At 41.3% G+C, this 18581-nt stretch overlaps 2 protein-coding genes across 3 annotated transcripts in view; one reads left to right on the forward strand and one right to left on the reverse strand.

The window, feature by feature from the left end:
• The window catches only part of glg1a (golgi glycoprotein 1a), a 34543-nt gene extending 23160 nt beyond the window's left edge, over positions 1-11383 (reverse strand). Inside the window, exons 1-4 of one of the 2 annotated variants that reach the window (XM_069527917.1) lie at positions 10716-11383; positions 2369-2398; positions 1662-1748; positions 1084-1299 (exon numbers count right to left, since the gene is read on the reverse strand). In XM_069527917.1, the coding sequence (XP_069384018.1) occupies positions 1084-1299; positions 1662-1748; positions 2369-2398; positions 10716-11048 (666 nt within the window). In that variant the 5' untranslated portion in view covers positions 11049-11383. The remainder of the gene's footprint in view (positions 1-1083; positions 1300-1661; positions 1749-2368; positions 2399-10715) is intronic. The other variant, XM_069527916.1, reaches the window with a different exon arrangement.
• Positions 11384-13207: 1824 nt separating this feature from the next.
• Positions 13208-16989, forward strand: LOC109644152 (homeodomain-interacting protein kinase 1-like). The gene is made up of 8 exons (XM_020109481.2): positions 13208-13569; positions 14038-14229; positions 14325-14506; positions 14697-14820; positions 14913-15032; positions 15157-15243; positions 15352-15539; positions 15729-16989. Exons 1-8 carry the CDS (start codon positions 13363-13365, stop codon positions 15937-15939), a joined length of 1311 nt encoding a protein of 436 aa, XP_019965040.2. The 5' UTR covers positions 13208-13362; the 3' UTR covers positions 15940-16989.
• Positions 16990-18581: the final 1592 nt, after the last annotated feature.

Genomic DNA, 18581 nt, shown 5'->3' on the forward strand with positions numbered 1-18581 from the left:
AAATATGTCCTGGTACAACAGTAGCTACTGCATGAAAGTTTCATCAGCCACAATGACTTGTTGCTCTGCTTTGTCCCTTGTGATTGTACACTAAATATCCTTTTATTTGTATTTTTCAATTTTCCTAAAATATTAAAGAAAAAAACATTAGAAAAAAAATAATGGAAAACAATCATTATCTATGTGCCTAATACACAAACTCACAAATGTTCCACTGTGTGGATCATAGTATCACCACAACCATGCCATGTGTATAGCATTTGTATTGCAGTGTGGTTGGTAGCCAACGTGGTAATCTCAATCACATAGAGGTCAGCCGCCATGACAAATTCATGATAATGAAAACAACCTCGCTCCCCCTGACCAATGAGTCATTTGCTCTGAGTTCTGATTGTGCCGATGTGATATCCCATAATAACTGCATGTCTAATGTGTTTATGAGGGTTTAGCTTGGCTCAGCAGAAGGAAAACATGTTCAGAGATTGATTCGCTCTGCTCGCTCACAAACTGCCATCAAACTTGTCTTTTTTCAGTCCAGCGTTTTCTGAGGGGAAAGCAGTGACAAAGGATCATCAGACCCACCACAAAATCTGGAAAAACTTCAGCTGCTTGATGAGGAAGCAAAGACCATAAAAAACACTTTCACCGCTTGTTCTTTAGACTTCTTTTCACCTGTCCTGCTGAGGACAATCTACGTGGATGCCTCTCACTCAGTCAGACACCCATCAAGAAATTCTTGTGCTCTACTGGTGTAACATTTTTTGATTATGTTCCTTGACAGTAAATCTAGAAGATCACCAGATCTTTTACAGCTGCATTCAAGCAGCACACCATATCTCGGCCAAAGTATGTGCATCCTGTCAGACAAGTCAGCGACTTTGTCCATGACCTGTTACATGTTACTGACTTGACTTCTTCCAAATTATATATCATATCTATATATGAATATGTTGTTTATGTGTATGTATGTATATACCTCTTACATGTGTGTATATGGTGCTAGTCCAAAAACCTTTCTGGCTTTATTACTTGTGCATTATTACTACTGCATTATTAATGCTATTTCAGGTTTTAAAATGTTACCTTTTCTCCTGTGCTGATGCTGCCGCAGCGCAGACTGTTGATGTCCTCGCGGCACTTGTCCATGAAGCCGCAGATAAGCCGGTAGTCGCTGAAGACGATGCTGGTCATTTTGGTGATGTACTGGTTGCACTGGTAGTCGCTGATGTTGCTGCGGTGATCCACCAGGCAGGACACCAGAAAGCCTTTACCCAGCTCCTCCGCCGCACACTCTTTAATCTGGGCAAAGAGAGCAAGTGTCACGTCTCTTGAACTACCCTTGTTAGTGAAAGGTCCTACACAAATGAATGAAAAATTATAAATAAAGGATACAGCACAGAAGTGAGATTAATAAAACATTGTGTCCAGGAAAAATAATATGACATCGAGGCTTTTTAATAACTAAAGGGCTGATGAAGTTGTTTCAAACACAACTAATAAAAATGTTAAGTTTTCATTTCCCACATGTGGCATGCAGTGTCTTGAGACCAAGCACTACCTGAAAATAAAATAAAAAGAATAAAAACTTAAGACTTAAAATTTCTGAAAATTGAAATAAAAAAACAGCGGGGAAGATAGAAGATCGAGTGCAAGGAACTGACATCAGAGATGGTTGTCTTGCAGACCTCCACAGCTACAGACTCAAACTTTGGGTCGGTGGTCAGGTTCAGCTTGTAGTTCCACAGCAGCTGGAGGAGAGAAGACACATGAAACTAGTGCAGGCTCATGTGCTTTCACTTTTCTTATTCTCACGTCCAGTATTAAGAAAAATACACAATCTGAATCAATGTGGTAAAATAATGAAATGTGACAAATTCCTTAGGCATTGACTGCTTTTCATACAAACTGTACAACTTAACATGGTGGATGCTGTGTTGACAACTCTTGTTTTGGCTGAATACAGTTTATGCACATTCTACCCTTCTCTTAGGCTGCAACTATCTCATGGGTCAAGAATAACATTTCATGCTTAACATTCAAGCCGATACAGATGTAAAGTGCTGAAATTCAATATTGATAGCCAGATCAGTAACTTGCTTCTGCAAGGAGAAAGCTTCCATTGACTTCTGAGCAGTCTTAATTTTGTCCCTTACCCTGCACCATACTGAACCCACATATCTAAATATCCACTGAACTGCGATTCAACAAATGACCAATCATTATTTTAGTGAATATACAGCAAGTACGATATTTCAGCATGTCTTTGGAAATGTCTGACTTTCTAGCCTGCACATTCAGCACGTGGAAGTAAAGTATTACATAATGCTGGAAAGTTGTGTTTTAGGGTGTGGCACCAGAAGTCACTTACATGGTTGCATTCGGCAGCAATCTCAGTCTCCTGAAAGACAGAGAGAAAGACATTAAAGACAGTGATTTAGAGTGCAATGTAAAGATAACCACAGGTTCAAGTTCATTCCTGCTGAACTTCATGTCTCTTGGGGTCGTTCAACACTGAATATAACCATTTCGAAAGCAACCAATTTCCCAACCAGCCCATAATCTTTTGCAAGCTTATTTGTAGAGAGATGGTGCGTTCAGGTGTTTGTCATCAAGTCCACCTTCATAGGTGGCCCAGTGAGGCAGGCCCTGACTCAGGACACAGCTTCTGGGGCCCAATGCGGCCTCTGAGTTATTTTCATGCAGTGCTGTGTTGACCTGAGGTGACATCTCTGACTTTCTGCCTTGATCAGCGGCCAAGCCCCTGCAGACCAATGGGCTCCCCTCCCCTTTAACCAGAGAAAACCCCAAATCACTGCTGTATTCCCAAAGGAGGGCCAGCTTCTGTGTGAGTGTGTCTTTGAAATAACAACTCTGCAAACGGATGAAGAGTTTCTGACTGTTTACCACATGGCAGCCACAGCATGGGCCAGGAATAGGTTGTCTGTCTGTCTCTCTCTCTCTGTGTGTGTGTGTGTGTGTGTGTGTGTGTGTGTGTGTGTGTGTGTGTGTGTGTGTGTGTCCTATTTACAGTGTATTTTACACACTAGTGTTACAATGCCCTTCATACTGACAGTAAATGCAGTGTGATGAGCAGGTCTCAGCCTGGGTGAAGAACGGGAAAACAGGATAGTAGGGTGGGAAGAGGACAGACAGAAGTTATAAACTGTGCTGAGCAGCCTCAGTGGGTCAACTGAGGGGAAATAAATAGATAAATGGTCTTGGAAATGTGACTCGGACTAACCCCAAACAGCTGACACACCCACCACCACCAGAAAAGCAGTGCTGAAAGAAAAAGGGCCTTTCATTATTGTCTGGATGTTCTTTTAGACCTGCTGCACACTAGAGGATTTTCAACTCATAACCGCTTATAAAAACGTGAGAGAGCACAGACATAATAACAGATTTAACTAATTTTTAATATTAAAAATCTTTAGAACACACAACACAACACAGAATGTAAGACGCTTGCTGTTTGTAGGAAACAATTTCACAGTGATAATTCCAGTGACTTGGGATCTCACATAAAGTCATGTGATTGTTCTACTTCTCTTTTATTATGGTGCTTGGTAAACAACTTTTAGGTGCATTACTGCTACCTTCTCAACTGGGGTGTGGAAAACGTGCATGATAAAACGTGACCTCATAAAAACAAAACACGGAGGGCGATCAATGTCATCAGCTGGCTTCACTTGTGGTTGTTCTGTTTTGGAGAGAAAAAAAACCTATGGATGCAGGCATGTCTGCGCATACGTATATATACATACATACATACATACATTCATTCACACATGCATTCCCCTAAAATCAGCCGCAGAAATCCACTACGGATTGGGCTCTCTGTATGGAAGTGGGAAAATGTACAAAAGTAATCAAGAGAAACACTGTTTCTGTTTCTTGTCTTTAGAGAAAACCCCACCTCTGCACCATGTTCTGTCCAACTCTGGACTGAAAAGCCAAACATCGCCTCACACTGGTAAAAACATGAATGTGATTAATATGGGCGTGTGTCCAGCTATGCATGGGACTTGTTTAAGAAATGTTTAAGAAAACCAAAACTTCTCATCTAGTCAATGTGACACTTATTTTAAAGCCAAAATAAACTAACAGTGATGAAACAAGATTGTTTTTGATAGAGTAGCTTAGTAAGACTGAGAAAGGCCAAACAAGTCCAAACTCAAAATCGCGAGGCAGCTGTTGGACCTGTTATCACACACACCAGGAGGAAATTAAACAAACACAGCTGACACACCCATTAATATCAGGCTGAAATTCAGCCTCCTTTTGTTTGCCATCCTGCTAACTGCTCTCAGTGAACATGAAAAACTTGCTGCAGCTAAATTAACCTTAATCAGCTCTCGTCTTGGGAAAACAAAAAGTAAATGACACCCTGATACAGAGTTTGTCCTTGTAAGCATTAGGTGAAGTCTAAACTGAATGAATGTGAAATCAGTGTGAAAACCTCATTTTGTAAATTACAGCTGACTTGTAATAACAGTAACAGTCTATAATACTTTTTAAGGCACTTTCTAAATAAAAAATGAATTCATATTTGTCTGACTGTATTAATTGATGAAAAGCAGCAATGTGCAGAAATATAGAAAATTGTGGATGTGATTCATTGAAATGCATCGAGATGCATGGTTGTGCATTTGAATCGTTGACTGTTGGATTGTTACAGAATCGAATTGTGAGGCTAGTTAGGCTAAGATGCACACCACTAAAGAAGAGAAAACAACAGGAGGGAATTCAGAGGGAAGCCAGCCATATCCAACACCTTCTGAATCAAGATCGATGACAGCAGCTACACGTTAGCATTTACACAGCATCCATCTTCAAGAGTGTTTCAGCCCAACTATTAAGGTGACATCCACACTAAAACATTTCCACAAATTGTGGAAAATCTGCTGATAAATGGTGAACTCATCAGTGAAGATAGCGTTCAGGAGTCTTTTAACGTCTTATGCTGAAATATATATTGTAGCTTGGCCAAGGAGAAAATCAGAATTCATCCTAACAACATATGTACATGATGCTCTCTCATATTCTGAAGTCTGCTTTCCTGCAATCACACTTTAAACCCCAACAGATCATTTAATCTATGGGTGTGCTTGTTCCTAAACAATCAAATGTATTTTCTAGTTATAGAGACAGTAGTGCCTGCTTACGCAGTCTCATTCGCCAAGCTCTCGCACTTCCCCAGAGAGGACAAGAGTCAGCGTCTATGAAAATTCAATAACAACAGGTATAAGTGCGAGTAGTCGTTTGTAGTCGTGACTGATAAGAACGAGTCAGGATTACTGGAAACTTCTGACTTGTGGTCTGAGAGCAGACTCTGTAAATCAGAGGGCAAAGTAAACCATGCCATTTCTATTTTGTATGTGTGTTATCCGAACAGAGAATATTGACACAAGCAAAAAACATGACATTCCATCTCCTTTCTGTAGTTTTCAGAAATGATAACGATAATAATATAATAGTTATTTCACCGATTGTGTTTTATTTGCATGGTGTATAAAATGTCAGAACATAGTTAAAGGTGCCCACAATGAACCAAATTGACACAGAAAGCTCAGTGAACTATCATATAAAACTAAGAGAGGAAAGCATATATCCACATTTGTATTGTTGCAAGAAATGAAAATAAGAAATACATTTCTGTCTTGTATGTTTACACAGACGTTCAATGCAAAATATGCCAGCATTAATGCAACTAACATGGAAGCTCAAAGGCAATTGGAACCACTTCTGAATTTCAAATTCCTAAGATTTATATATATTTAAAAATGAGCAGGTTCAGCTAAATCTGGATCCATTTGCATGAAGATAACAGAGCAGAGAAAAGAGCCACATATGAGACGCTCTGGTGAACATCAGCACAGCAGGAAAGTCAGCGAATCGTCTTCGGGAGCTGCTACAGGGCAACTTGGTGCAGCCACACTGATAAACGCTGAGCAACGCATGCTACATTTTCAATTAGCTAATTAAAGACTAACCATGGTTGACTGGAGGCAGCACATCAGCAAACAGAAAGTGTTTAACCACTTTTCTTGACTCAGGTCAGCCCAAACCTCCCTGCAGCTTTGGCTGACTATTTTATTTGACTCTCCACCTAGACAACACTGCTATTTTATTCCTACTCAACAGCTGGAGAGGGCGGTATTCAGTTCAGGTGTGTGACAGATGTGTGCGTTTTCACCACCAATGAAAACACACACAAAAGAGAAAAGAGCGTGGGACACTAACATTTCATCAAACTGTGAAATCCAGAAGAAAGAGAAGAAGAAATCGTACAAACAAGAAAACAAAATAAACTGCACACACACACACAAACAGAATAAATCCTCATAATAATTATACACTTGTTTAAGCCAATCGCTTTCTGTAAAATAAATGTTTTTTTTCTAACATATTAAAACATACGCCTGTGATAAGCTGACCAAACATTCAGCGTCATGTTTGCTTTGGCAGCTGTTTGATATCCTTCAAACAAATGTATCTTTGTTAAGCTTCGACCTGAATCAAGGCAGAACACAAAAAAAATCATCAAGACCCTTGAGAGAATTTTCAGAAAAGTCACCAAATAAAAAGGAAGAGAGCTAGTTTAGTGATATTAGACGGAAGATGCTGGTTTGTGTCTGTCTTCAGACACATTAAGGGGGCATCCGAGCCTTTCTTTTAAACATTGGTGATGACGGTGTTAAAACTAAACTGCAGTTGGATGATCACTTGAACAGGTTTGGGAAAATATCAGTAAGCCTGAATGAACGGGGCCACACAAACACGAGATGCTGAGAGGGTGCAAAGGGATGTTGCTTAGCAACCAGGAACCATTTTTTTTGGCACAGTATGAAAATAAATATGTCACAACAAACTAAAAGCTCAGTACAATTGTGGTGATTCAGGACCCAGAGATGCTCAATGTTGCCATCACTTCTTCATTATAATACAATAACACTGAATAAAATGTTTTTCCTCCATCAGAACACTGAATCTCGGACTGACAACCTGTTTACCATCTACTACCTTGACTGTGGTGGCCCACCAGTGTCATAACCGAAAACATTTTTACATGATTAGCTCTCTAACGTAATGTTTTGCACTGCTGTTTCATTATAGAGCTGTGCACATTGATTCACTCAGCTGGGTGGATCACAGAGTTCCAATGATGGAAAATCTGAATATTGACAGCTGTGATATTTTTGACAAAAACTCTTAACTTGATGTCATCAGTTTGGGAACGGTACTTCCCTGTTTCAGCCTGACAATGTCTCAGAGTGCAAAGCCAAGTTTGATGTGAAGGAGTTGACTGGCCCGCACAGAGCCCTGACCTCAACAACCCATTTAAGAGCCTTGAGTTGATCCAGAACTCCAACTGTGAGTCAGACCTTATCAGCCAGCATCAGTGTTGGACCTCACTGATGCTCTTGTGCCTAAATGAGAGCTAATCCCTGCAGCAGGTTAAACATCTGCTGGAAACATTGAGCCCATTGGAGTGGAGTAGCATATAAATGTTTTTAATGTCAGAGTAACTTGTTCAAGGATTGCGTATGATCCCATGTTAGGGTGTCCACATACTCTTAGCTTCATTTTTTCTTGACAGTTTCACAGAGGTGGTGATTCTTTTGGGTGTAAAAATACAACTCCTGGCTATCAGACAAACAGTGAGGATTAAAGCTCCAAGTGATATTTAGGCAAGGCACCGGTTTGGGGGGTTCCACTCCCTGTGTTGCTCAACAGGCTGATCACAACAACTCTTTTTTTAAAAGACAATATGTTGCAGCTTGGGCTCATCGATAATTACTTAAATTGCAAAAAATATTGTTTGAACAGAGAGAACAAAGCAAAAGCAGACATACAGAGGCTTCACGTAACTGACAGGCCACAGGGAAGCAAGTCTTCAATCTCAAGAGCCTCCTCCCTCTGGACTCAGTGCCTTTGCACCACGTACACAAAACCACAGCCACCAGCAGGACTGACAGTGGGTAGGCCGGAGACACACAAAAATGCTACAAGTCTAAAAGCAGCTCTTAATCTCACCCTCGAACCAGAGAACAGCAGCAGCAGAGAGCCAGCTGGGTGACTCGGGGCATTCACACTGACACTTCTGATCCAAAACTACATCCACTAAAGGTGTCTGTCTGCTGATTACGCCTGGTAGATTTTCTTTTTGGGCTCAAATGACTAATGAAATATCAAATTATGTGAGGATAGAAAATCCTTTTGAGAAGTGGCAAGTGCTTAACTGATCTACTGATTCCTTTTGTAGTTTTTTGTATTATGTAGTAGTATTGTAGTAGTATTTATGATATAAAGGAAGTTTATTTTAAAATTGTTTAGGCTCTTTTGTTCTTTTAAATCAATAATACATTTACATATTGTAAGATGTATATTGCATATTTTTCTTTTGATCAAGTATAGAAATAAAATATAATTTTCAGTTTATAGGTTTTGTAAATTATAGACACGTTATTTTAAAATATTTTGAGGCTACATCCGACTATATTCAAAGAAAGATATAGTTGTAAGTATTTCATGACAACTGTTACCAGCAGAGAGGACGCCGTCTTGTGATTTGGACTAAGCAGATAATGAGCACAGACCAGGGCTTGTCTTAGCTGCTATAAGCTCTTGCTGCAGTGTATAGAGAGCTCTGGGTCTGCTGCAGTTCTGCCGTTGACAAGCAGCTAATGAGCTTAAAGAAGTGAGTGAGCAGTCAGCCACCCAGCCAACAGCCACAGCACAGGGTGGATCTCTCAGGACGCACTTGAATGGACCTAAAGGTCACAACAACAACCTAGTGACATGAAATCAGAGGTAGAAAAAAAACAGCAGGCTTGAGTTTCTTGAGCAGCAACAATAATACTGTAAAAACTCAATGGTATCTCTCTGGAAACCAATGTTTAATGCAAGTAAACTAACTAAGGAAAACAATGAGCGAAGTCGAAAGAAGGACAGAGACATCCGTCAGTATGGGTCATCTCCTCCATCCTCCCTCTGCTGGAGTCATCAAATCACAGCAGGTAACGCTGTGACACCGGGGGTGGCAGCTCGCTCCGCCTGAGGCTACAAGTTCACAATAATGTGACAAGATATATGGCAGATGAAGCTGCCAGTAAACACACAGAGAGCTTTCCTATTTGCTTGTTCACAATGGTTCACTATACGCTTAGAGAGTACACTGAGGTTGTGTAAAATATAGTGACGTGGGTGGGATCAGTTCAAAGTGTTTTTGAACAGGTGGTGTCACTGAGGACTCCTATGGGCTTTTTACTGGTGAGGCTGCTGGTGATTGTTGCCTCTGGCATTCAGAGATGCTTTTCACTTTTTGTGAAGGTAAACTGACAAAATAATTATCTGATTAATCAAAGAAATGCTGCTGATAAAAAAATGGCTTTGTCAATGAGGTGGTAATCGGCTCTGCAGCCAAGTAACACCTCATTGTTACCTAAGTTGACTTTGTGCAGTATTTCCATTTACTAAAGTTGCATTAGAAATGTGTGATTTACTCCTGAAAATAAAAAAACAGCAGCAATGGTGCTGCTTTTGACGGAGGAAGGGGGCGAGTGAGGAGTAGATTTTACTTTCTCTGGCCATTTATTGCCTTAACATGTCCGGGCAACATTTACTACCCCTGGACTATAATGACGGGTAAACGAGAGATGGTGGTGCAGCAGCCCCGGGCTGAAGGGGGAGGCCACTGACAACCTTTCCCCGGGGACAAGAGAGAGAGAGCCTCTGCAGACAAATGGATTCAAGCTGCTCCGTTTGCCTCACAGCAACGTTAGCTGCCGAACTAAATGGAGAGCTGGTCGACCCCGCCTGTCGTCGGTAACTAGCTATGGTCAGCAACCAGTCATTACGGGTTAGTGCTGTGTCACACGATGGTCTTAACGTAAGAGAGAGGCTGTCATTACCGTAACTACACAAAGGCAAACATCACCCTGCGAGAGGATGAGGTGTATCTAGACTAGCATGGCTAACAGGGTGAAGGTAGCAAATATTAGCTGCCTTATGCCTCACTGACCAAGTTAACAGGCTACTGTCTATCTAACACGTCTGGTGTTGGAGTGTTCCTCTGGTCTGTCACGCTTGAGGCTTCGCAAATAACGCGGCTAATTGGACATTTAGCCGATTGCAAGTTCCAGTCCAGATGCACGTCGCCCTGTAACCGTCCAGAGTGCCCTGGTAATGAACCAGTTTGTTGTGATCTTACTCACAGCGACGTGACTAACCACAAGCCGAGCAGAACTTCGAAGTCATGCAAGAGCAGCTGCCCTTTCTGGTCACTTCGGCTTATGAGAGTACCACAGAGCCGCTTTGCTTCAGTGTGACCCGCTGCTTTTCCTCCTGATCGGTATCACGATGCTCCAGTTCCATGTAGCGAGGTGAGACAAGCAATATGAGGCGACGTGATCCAAAAACTTACAAGTCGTAAAGAACGCAAACGCCATTAGTGGAGTTGCATCACGACGAATTAAAGAGTGGCTCCTGGCAACTTTGAAACTGCGTGCAGTCTCGCTGTGTGCCCTGTGCCAGGTTGAGGGCGATATCATAAGTCATAAATGGAGGACTTTTTGACCGGCATTTGGCGTGACGTTCTCTCAATACCAGGGCTAACGACTGGCTAACAGTTGCAGCTAACATTAGCAGGTTCGTTCGTCAGTCACACCCCGCTTCTTCCCCAGCAGCCACAGGACCCAGTCCCGCCGACTCACCTCTTTCTTGTCCTGGAGACACTCCAGCACCGCCAGGTTGTTGTTCCAAGAATGTTTGGGGCAAAGCCGGGTCAGGTCTTCCCTGCACACCGCCTCCTCTGCCAACTTCCAGCCGGCAGAGCGCCTCCGAGGCAGCGAGGCCCCAGCGCCCAGGTTCCTCTCAGCGGCTAAAGGGATGACCGCGGCCGGCCCCGGACCACCGGCGGGATTCTGCAGGTTATCAGCATTGCCTGTAAGTCTGGCGATAACACTGTTGTCTCCTCGGGTGCGATGCACAGCCGACAAGATGCACATCAGGAGCAGGAGCAGAGGAACACGTATACAGTCCGCCATCTTCACAGAGCCAGTCAGCCTGCTGCTGCCTTCGGGGGCTGTCGGAATTCTGGGAACTGTGAATAAAGATACACCGGGACTCTTTTTTTCTCTCCTTCCAGGATGACCGTGGACAGCTCATGAATAATTCACGAGTGTACGTGGGTTCGTGCTCTGTGTCATCCAATCAGATAACCACCACGACTACGTGCGCTGCAAATGAATCTAAAACGGGACAGCTATAGCTACAGCTAATCGTCATGTGTGGACATGTGGCGAAAAAGCAGTGGTGTTGGTGTCAGGCATGAGAACACAACAGGATGAGGCCATTTAGAAAAAGAGTTAAAGAGATTGAAGTCGAACTTTTAAGAATATATCAACCTGTCATAGGACTGCCTCTAAAATGCTTTGTATAGATGAGAGGGTGAAACTGTGCTTCAGTATTAGTTTCAACAACAGGGACGTTCTTTCTTTGTGAGATTGTGTCAACATGTGCATGTGAAGCAGAGAGCTGGGCAATAACACAATACCAGTGATCATCACAAGAACACATTCATCAGTAACAAGATAACAAAAGAGTGTGTGTGTGTGTGTGTGTGTGTGTCTGTGTTTATGACTCAGGATAAAAAAGAGGCTTTAAAGGTCCAGTGTGTTAAAGTTAGTGACATCTAGTGGCGGTGTTGCAGCTGAACACCCCTCACCTCACCCTGCCCTTCCAAACATGAGAGAGAACCTGTGGTGAACTTCAGTTGTCATAAAAACTCAGAAGATGTTTAGTTTGTTCAGTTTGGACAAACGTGGCGGCCTCCGTAGAGAGGACCCCCCTCCTAATGTAAATGTTAAGTATCTAAATATAAAGGGCTCATTATAGGGTAAAGAACACAATAATTTTACAATTAAGATGAAAAACACTAGTGAAAACATCACTAGGATTATTTTATATTCAATATCTGCCAATAGGTCCCTTTCACCTAAATCTTACACACTGAACCTTTAAAATATACATAAATTACGATGTGACATTTATTGTGATAACTGTAAATATTGAATATAAAAATTATATCTTGATATAACATTTGGCCATATTGTCTATACAGACAAGCTTGGAAGAGGTGAACACACTCCTCTAACTGGATCTGATGGAACAGAGGAGTTACTCTCAAAAAAGTATTTCAACTTTAAAACTATAATATAAAACTCAACTATATCTTCTTCTGATTTAGTTTGACTTTATTTGTTTATTCTATATTATATGGAAAAATTTATGAAAAATGAAAAGACACCCTCCTCCTCTTTGTTCTTCCATAAGTGGGTGACAGTACAAAGCTGAGTATCATTTGACAAAATGATCTGTACTAGCCGTGGTATGATAGTTGGGCTCAGGCTACCAAAAAAATCTTGCTTTGAAAATATCAATATGCTCTTCCTTTACAAATGTAGTTTTGGAATTCATCCAGACTTACATTGTCATTTGTTTCGACAAATTGTGTCTGTTTTTTTCTCTGTTTGAAAAACTTCTTAAGGTCTAATTGGCTGGAGCACCAAACCCAAAACTAAATACCTTGATATTAGTATGTGACCTAACGCCGAATACCTTAATACTAGTATGTGACCTAACCCTGAATACCTTAATAATAGTATGTGACCTAACGCCGAATACCTTAATACTAGTATGTGACCTAACCCTGACTACCTTAATATTACTATGTGACCTTACCCTAAAATACCTTAATATTAGTATGTGACCTAACCCTGAATACCTTAACATTAGTATGTGACCTAAAGCTGATTACCTTAATAATAGTAATAATAATAATAATAATAATAATAATATTTCAAAAAATAACTGGAACAACTGGTGCAAACCTCTGCCACAATCCTACACATGATAGGCTGGTTCATATAGTAGAAATATAAAAAATATTATTTGCATCTGCACCATCCCTTCACCTCATTTGTAGAAAATCAGTTTTGTTTTTCTTGTGTAATCCTGTTTTTAACAAATAAACCAACATTCACAGGTGAAAACATAAGTTCAATTTGATAATTTAATTTAATAATAATAATAATGATGAGAGAGAGAGAGAGAGAGAGAAAGAGAGAGGGGTTGCCATTGTTACCTATAAATTAAAGATATCAAAGGATCACGTAGTCACAAATCTTTGAAGTTAAGACAGAGGTTAATTTGTTCCAGCATTTCAGCCTTTGCTTTGGAAACCATAACTCACTTTGTGAATTTGTCTTCATTTTAACGCCATAATTTGAGGATTTTTCTGCATTTAACGCAATAGTTTGAGAATTTTTTCTTGATTTTAACACCATAATTTGAAGAAACATGTCTGCAATGCTACCTGCAAAGGACAACCAGTTGGTTCCCATGAGCCTGCTTACCTCTGAGTCTTCCAAATACCAGGTGCAGTCACTTCTCCAAAACGGAACTTTTGGAAAAGTCGTAAAGTGCATGAGACTGGAAGACAAGAAGACCGTGGCCATCAAAATGGTTAAAGTGCAGGGCAGCACTGCAAATATGGCATATAATGAGGTAAGAAACAAAACTGTGTGCTTATAATAATAATAATAATAATAATAATTATGTCTGTGAGGACAATACAGAAGAGAAAAGAAAAAAGTAATAACACAAAACAGGATAAAATTTAGCAGCAGGGTGGAGCATTAACTGAGGCCAAAGGCCTTAGTGAAGAGGTGGTGCTTGAGGAGTGTTTTTTAAGATTTCGAGAGATTAAGCGTTGCGTATTTCGGCGGGGCAGAGAGTTCCAGAGGGGTATGACACAGGTTGAATTATACCATCCTGCATTGCGATTAACGTCCCTAATTAAGAATTGTAATAACTACGCTATCTAACTAAGTTGTGCAGACCTAACAGCCTTGTTTCCACCAATGCTGGACAAACAGCTCAGTTCACAGCGAGACGGGAAATCCTTGTTTACTCTCTATTTCTGACCAGCTCTGACTGACAACAATCTCTGTGTCACCTGCTATGTTTCTCCAGGTGGCTACTCTGAAGAAACTTAAATCGGTGGACCCGAACAAATGCAGCATTGTTCAGTGGAACAATTACTTTGTTGACAGAGGACACCTTTGCCTCGAGTTTGAGTACCTGGACAAAAGTCTTATGGTTTATATGAAGGAACATAATTTCAGACCTCTCCTTCTGAAAGAGATAAGACCAATTGTGCAGCAGGTATGTCCATGTATGTTCACCTCTGCGCTAACAAACAGTATGAACATATATACAGGTGGAACATTGTTGACATTTTTATGAAATTCACTTTTCAGATTGCCCATGCACTAAAACACTTGATGGCTGCAGGGATTGTCCATGCAGACCTCAAGTTGGACAACGTCATGTTGGTTGATCAGCTGCGGGAGCCCTTCAGGGTCAAAGTAATCGACTTTGGACTATCGCGTGAGGCGTCAGATGCCAAGTTGAAGACATACATTCAGACCCGTCCATACCGGTGAGTACCTGGAACCATGAGAGATCTTAGCACGTAAACTGAAACTAACAACATACTGTCTTTATCCATTCACATAAATGTCTTTGTGAGGTGTTTATTTGTGTAGCAGTAAGAATTACTGAGGTGTACTTCAAAACAACACAAATATTTGTCATGGTTTGTGCGATCATGGTTTATGTTTCTCTGTCAGATCTCCAGAGATCTTGTTGGGGCATCCCTTCAACGAAGCCATAGACATGTGGTCCCTAGGCTGCATGGCTGCTGCTATGTACCTCGGGACCCTCCTTTACCCTGGTTTGGGTGACTATGACATGGTACACATATTACTTGAAGTGCACTGTTTTCAGTTCTATAGAAATAAATCAGTAGTAGTTCACCTGGACTCTAAGTTGTGTTTTATTTTCAGATCAAGTACATCATTGATACACAGGGTCAGCTACCTGAAGCCATGCTGAACCGTGGACATAAGACTCCTAAATTCTTCAAATTAGAAGTCAGCTTCAGCTACTCCTTCTGGAAACTCAAGGTGCTGACCTAAAAAGGCATGTTATATTCAAATATGTCTATATACTTGCTGCAACATATTTGGTTCCCTCTATACATTTGTGCAAGTCTGATGTACTCTGCTAACAACAACACTTTTTGAACAGACACCAGAGTTGTACTGCAAGGAGACGGGGAAGCAACCAATAGAGAACAGGAGTTTAAAGTTCACCTCCCTGGACCACATTGTGAACGTATGTCTTCTTTCGAATAGTTCATCATGAGCTTATTTCTCTAAGACGTCCAAGAGAGGTTTTCTTTATTCACTACTGGAGCTAACTAATGACATATTTGTTTTTTAGGTCCGACCCATCAACATTTGCAACCCTGCAAATAGAGCTGCAGAGATTTCCGACGTCCACATGTTTGTGGACATGCTGAAGGCGATGCTTAAGCTTGATCCCAAAACAAGGATCACACCCCATCAGCTGCTGGAGCACAACTTCATCAGCATGCGCCACATCGCCAGCATGGACCAACAAAGCAACTAGTAAGTCATCAATGTGATCTGGTTAAATGTTTTTTAATATATCATTTATTTTTTTCTGTATTTATTCCACTTGTACCTTTGTTTCTGTGGATACAGTTCATGTACAGGTCCTTACAATATGTCTTATTCATCTTCACTATCTCAAACACATGATAAACTGAGCTAATGAAAGAATTCATTTTCTTGCAGTGTCAGGTCCAGTTTTCAAACTATGGAACTCTTTCAGAAGAACATCCTGACTTCTGACAGCAGTGTGTGGGCCACTGATGCATCCCCAGCCCACTGCTACAAACCCCTTCTAGCAGAATCCTCCATCTCATTCCGAGGGGAGAAAAATGACCAGCCCCATGCAGCACACCGGCCTACTTTCCTGCACCACCACCCAGTCCAGCGGAAATGAAGAGCAGAGAAAGAAGAAGATTAATCATGATGATGGTCTGCCTCCCAAGAAAATCTGTCTCCACCGGTCAAATGCTGAAAGAAGGTTCCAGGTTCCAAAATGTGAATCCAGCACCAGCAGAGAATACTCTCACAGTTGTCATAATCAGTCGGATCAGAGGCCCAGGCCTGCTGATCACCACCACAACGCAAAGGGTCAGGCTTTGCCGGGACAGAAAAGAAAACCAGGTGACCATGTGCCGCCTCAGAAGAAAATCTCTCCTTCCCGTTCACCGACCGAAGGTTCAAGGAGCAGACACTGTGAGAGGAAACAGTAATAACTGTCTGGGCAGATCCACCTGCAGAGATGATTCTTCGGACTCCCGCCACCATCAGTCGGATCAGAGGGGCAGGCCTGCTGATCACCACCACCACCACAACGCAGGTCCGTCAGGCAGAACCCGGACTGAGGGTCAGGCTGAGTCTGGACTTAAAAGAAAAGGAGGTAAACATGACGATGTGCCGCCTCATGTCCTCCCCGTTCAGATACTGACAGAAGGTGACAGGATAATTGTATCCACAGCAGGAGCAGGCACTGTGAAAAGAACAAGAAAGAACGACTATTGCGGCTTTCCAATCCCTATAGAGTCGCTTGAGAGGCTGAGAATAGGTCCTGCATATTTGTAGTGACACACTGATGCTCAGTGAAGCACGGTGAGTCTAAGTAAGTTTCAATGTATTTATTAAAGGATCCAACTAAACAAAATGTGGTCACCAAGAATTACGGCTACCTAATTCGCCTCTCTCCTCCCCAGTGCGGGTGATTCAGCCATTATTATAACCTAAGGCAATCATTTACGGCACCCATGTGACCCAAACCCCACATATCACAGTGGCAACCAGGCCAAACAAATCAAAACCCGAATAATGATAATCAAACAATATATATGGCTCCTACAACACCAGCCCCTAATTATTAAGTTACTCTTAATAATTAATCACATTCAAGTAGAGACAAACACATGAAAAAGACTTTCAACAATAAAGCTCAACAATGAATGTCCATCAATAATCCACTCTCAAATCTTCTTTCTTCTTGAATCACATGTATATGACTCAAAGGTCCACAGTATCACTGGTTAAAGTCAAATAGTCAAAATCCAGCAATGTGAGTCTAGTTAACAGTCCAAAAAAAGTCAAAGAAGTCACAACTGAAGCCAGTATGTCTTCAAATGGCTTCAGCCTCCTGCAGCAGGCACACCTTCGAGATAGGCCGGTCCAGGCAGCTGCTCCCGGTTTTAATCCGCATCAATTGCTTTAATTTAGATACAAAAAAATCCAGTAATATACTATAATTCTTTTTACAGTACATTATTGGCGCATTTTTTGCCAGGTGTTTTCTGTAAATTCTACAGTCAATTCTCTACAGTGTTCGCTAAGTGCTGGATAAATTAATTTCCAAAAAGTCACTTAATCAAACTTAACTTAGAACAAAGTTTCACCTGATGCAGCTGCTCCAGTCTGATTGGCTGTAAATACTGATAAATGTAATGTATTTGAGTTTTAAGCTGTTGTTTGGAACAAATGAACAACATCAAGCTTTTGTCTTCCATTTTTAAATGCAAATCAAATCGATGGTCTGCAGATTACAGATTTTTTAAGTGCTAACAAGCACTTACCCATACTTCAGATACTTTTTCTAAACTCTTAACACAGACTCACACCTACAAACCACAATTGGCCTACCTTGCCCTCTCCTTGGGCCTGCTCTTCTCCATAGGCCCCTTGCTCTTACTTTTCCTCATCCAGACAGATTTTGTCTTTTTCTGTTTCTGTTTCCTCAAAGTCCTCCTTTTACTGTATAAGTAATGCCACTGAGTCTAAGCCAGACTGGAATCAGCTGTGGTTTGCCCAATTTACCCAACATACATCAGCTGTGTGTGAATTACTCAATTGTTTGTTTATTATCAGCTGAGATATATTGTTTTAGAACTGATATCATTGCAGAAGAGGTTTTTAGACTGTATATAAGGTTTGGAAAATTGTTTTTGCCATTGTGGGATGTTGTGTGTTAACATTCGTAAATAATACAAAAACAACCCATAATTTTGTTGGGAGGTATAGCTTGTCTGTTAAGAAAATGTAAGCATTGTGGAAATGTGTTCATTGACTGCATATTGTGTGAAAACGACATGAAATGTGTGAATGGTATGGCCACAAAAGACTGATGCTGTGCTAACTGTGTTTAGAGTTTTGAAAATGTGACCACTGGTTGGACAAATGCTTGTTAGCGACTGAAAAAAAACTGTCATCAGTGATGACCATGATTGGTATGGCTGGGCCACACTGGGTGCCTGAGCGGCAAATGGCGGCTGCGTCAGGGATCTGCTGTTCACACAGGAAGCATGTCTGCTGTGGAGCTGCTACATTCTAGTGTGATTAAAACTTGGTCAGTGTAAACATTCTCAACAATACGACAGGACTCTATGGTATGAAGCGGTGCAACTACAAAAACCAAATCGTCCCAATTCAAAAATTTTCATTTTTTCCCCTCACAGCCAAAGTACTCTGAATTTCATTTCATTTTATTTTTTTTCCCAGTGTGGCCTGGGCCTCAGTTGTGGTCTTAATGCTAATCTCGTCAGATCTCTGTGTAATAGAGCC

This window comes from Paralichthys olivaceus, chromosome 7 (assembly GCF_024713975.1).
Source record: "Paralichthys olivaceus isolate ysfri-2021 chromosome 7, ASM2471397v2, whole genome shotgun sequence".
NCBI classification, from domain to species: Eukaryota; Metazoa; Chordata; class Actinopteri; order Pleuronectiformes; family Paralichthyidae; genus Paralichthys; species Paralichthys olivaceus.